Source organism: Fonticula alba (assembly GCF_000388065.1).
Source record: "Fonticula alba strain ATCC 38817 unplaced genomic scaffold supercont2.15, whole genome shotgun sequence".
In the NCBI taxonomy this organism is placed as follows: Eukaryota; order Rotosphaerida; family Fonticulaceae; genus Fonticula; species Fonticula alba.
In genome coordinates, this window is record NW_009242985.1 from 117,663 (window position 1) to 120,811 (window position 3,149).

The 3,149-nt window shown below is 70.8% G+C and overlaps 1 protein-coding gene across 1 annotated transcript in view; it reads right to left on the reverse strand.

The window, feature by feature from the left end:
* The window catches only part of H696_05903 (hypothetical protein), a 3,212-nt gene extending 1,114 nt beyond the window's left edge, over positions 1-2,098 (reverse strand). Inside the window, exons 1-4 of the mRNA XM_009499679.1 lie at positions 1,603-2,098; positions 1,298-1,455; positions 942-1,129; positions 307-761 (exon numbers count right to left, since the gene is read on the reverse strand). Coding sequence (XP_009497954.1) covers positions 307-761; positions 942-1,129; positions 1,298-1,455; positions 1,603-1,959 — 1,158 coding nt within the window. The 5' untranslated portion in view covers positions 1,960-2,098. The remainder of the gene's footprint in view (positions 1-306; positions 762-941; positions 1,130-1,297; positions 1,456-1,602) is intronic.
* Positions 2,099-3,149: the final 1,051 nt, after the last annotated feature.

Below are 3,149 nucleotides of genomic sequence, written 5' to 3' on the forward strand. Positions count from 1 at the left end.
GCACGCACAGAGAGACAAATACACAGGTGCACGCACAGAGAGACAAATACACAGATGCACGCGCGAAGAGACAAATGCGCGGGCGCATGCGCAGAGAGACAAATGCGCGGGCGCATGCGCAGAGAGACAAATGCGCGGGCGCATGCGCACACACGGATGCACACAAGAGGCGCGCAAGACAGGAAAAGGCACATGCAAGACACACACAAGCAAGCACAAGAGACAGAACAAGAAAAAAGCAACATCTGTCAGACACACCACACAGGAGGCGGACCAACGGGCGAAAGGCAGAAGCCAGCCACGCACATCCGAAAAGGCGGTCCCAATCTCCGACATGAGCACCGCATTGGAGTTGGGCTTGCCGTAGTTACGGAAGAGCATCGACCCGGCCGGGATGTCCCGCAGCGCACGGCACTCCAACGAGGCCACCGCCGCCAGGACATCCGCCAGGCGGCTGTAGCTGTCCGGGTCCCGGGAGGCGTCCGTAGCCAGCGTCAGCGTGCAGGCCACATTCTCCACGGCCTCCTCCAGGCCATCCTCCGGCTGGTGGTCCGGGTCGGCCAGCGCCTCGCCCGAGGCCGGAAGCTCCGCCCCGGCGAACGGGTTCGAGGGCTGGAAGAGCTCCGCCAGGGGGGCCATGAACTTCAGGAGCTGCGCGTCCTCCAGCGGCGAGCGCGACAGGTCAAACTCGAAGAGGTAGTTCCACTGGACCGACAGGGCCCAGCGGAAGGCATCCCGAGTGAAGAGCTCCGGCTCGATGACTGCAGCACGACAAGAGGCGATGAGGCCCGGTGAGCGAGAGGCAAAAGGCAGAGGAGGGGACCGGGGAGGCGCAGACGCAACCCCCGGGGGCGAGAGGGGCTGGGCCTGTCGGCGTGCACATGCGTGGCGGGAGAGGCAACAAAGATGAAGAGAGAGGGGGGGGGGGGAGGGGAACACACCAACCGGCCGGCCGCTGGCCTTGCGCGTCTCCAGGGCCTGGCGGATCTCGGCGAAGTTCTCCGAGATGTGCTTCTCCCGCGAAAAGAAGTAGTACCAGGCGTCGGTGCCGGTCAGATCGGCCGCCTCCTCAGCCTCGAAGTAGATCGGCGTCCGGAAGATCTCCGGCAGCGAGTGCAGGAAGTGATACCTGCGGCCGGACCGCATCGGGGCAAGCATGGGCATAGAAGGGGGCGGGGGGGGCGGGGCGCCCAAGAACATGCACTGCTGTCAGCAAACCAGCGCCGGCGGGAAGGGGCAGACCCCAGGGCGCGGGGTGCCCCGGCAGGCGAAGGAGAGGCAGCATGGCCAGACGCACCACTTGGAGGAGGGGTCGCTGCGCTGCTGGATGAGGAAGATGGCCACCTGGTCGGTCAGGGTCAGCCGGTGCTCCGGGGTCAGCTTGATGCCGGCCACGAGACTCGGCTCGAAGATGAGCAGCGCGTCGGCCGGCACGCGCAACAGCAGGGCATCCGCCTGGGGGGGGGGGTGGAGATCCGGAGGGAGGGACAGCGGCCAGGAGGCACGCGCGCGGAGTTATAGCAGGTCAGCAACCGGAGACTGATGCCCCCTCCGCCAGCGGGCGGAGGGAGGGAGGCAGACCCGACCGCGGGAGCCACGCACCGGGATGTCCCGACGAGAGGCCAGCGAAATGCCGCCAATGCCGCCCGGGCCGTGGACGTGCAGCGACACATCCGGCCCGAAGAAGGACCGGGCATCCTTGCCATCGTCGGAGACCGAGGCCGGCGACAGGGATCCCACCCGGACGCCGGACGCTTGCAGCCAGTCGAAGTAGCCCGACAGCCGGAGGAAGCGCCGCTCGACGTCCGCCGACGGCGAGGCCGAGAAGCCCATCTCCCGCCCGGTGGGGGCCGTGGAGTTGCCGGGCGCGGCGGAGTCCAGCGCCAGCCCGGGCGCGGCGCTCAGCAGGGTGGCCGCCAGCAAGGCCAGCAGGGCCAAGACCAGCGCGGGAATCCTCATCGTGGCGGGGGATATTCCAGGCGAGGGGAGAACGGGGCGTGGCACGAAAAAGAAGCGGAGAGGGGGGAGGGGAGGGGAAAGGTGTTGTCGGGGAGGGAAGCGAAGGGCCGTGTCCTGTGCAGGCCCGGCGGCCTCCCCGGAGGGGGGGATATCTTTTTTGCCGGGCGGCCTCCCCCCCCCCCGCAAACATCCGCGAAAGAGAAACAAACACGGCTGGGGGGGACCCGCCCGATTGTCGGCCGGGCATTGGTCGGAACACCGGATATCCCCCGCGTACTGGCCGACCGCCGGGCCCGTTGCGTGCGTGTGTGCGCGCGCGCACGCACCACACACGCGCATGCCCCCGCTGGCCGGCGATCGCCCCGGACCGGCGGCAAGGCAGCGCGCGGCGGCCCCAGCCGAGATCCACCCTCTCGGCGGGGGGTCGCCGGCCGTGATGCGCGCCATTGTTTGTCGGTGGGGGCGGGGCGCCCGAGCGGCGCGGGGCACCCCCCCCCCCCTTGGCCGCACAACGGGGCTGGCTGCACCGCGAAGTGCCCTTGGTGTCACGTGCCGTGTGTCACGCCCATGCGCGCGCTCCACGGAGGCTCGTCTCTCCTCGCCTGCCCGTCCCGGCGCCCGGGGCGCGGGGAAACTCGCGCCCACCCGAGTGCCGGGCATGCGCCTTCCTTTTGGCCGCGCCTCCCCGGGGCCGGGCGGGGCGATCGTCCGACGCACGGGAACGTGGGAACGCGGCCGCACGCACGGACGCCCGCCCGCGCGCGCGCGAGACCGCGCCCAGGCCAGGGGTGTTCCCCGGCGCAAACACCCAAAAGCGGCCCGGGACGCCCCCCGGCCCAGGTGTTAATCGGCCAGCGGTGTCTCCCCGGCGACTGCTCCTGCGGGGACGTGAGACCTCCCCCCCCCCAGGCTGGCCGCCAGCTCCCTCCAGCCGAGCGGCGCGCCGGCCCCCCTCCCCCGCGAGCCCGCTCCGGGCGGCGGACGTTGGCAGTCCGAGGCCCGGCTCCGGGAACAGCCCCCGATCGCGCCTTCCCGCTTCGGTACGAAGGTCCCCCCCTGCCCCCCATCGCCTGGCCGGGCCGAGGGTCGTGCCAGGACCCCCCCCCCCCCCCCGGCGGGGGCTGTCGCGCCGAGTTCGAGGGGGAACAGGAAGGACGGGTGGAATGCCCGATCGCGGCCGCCCCCGGCCG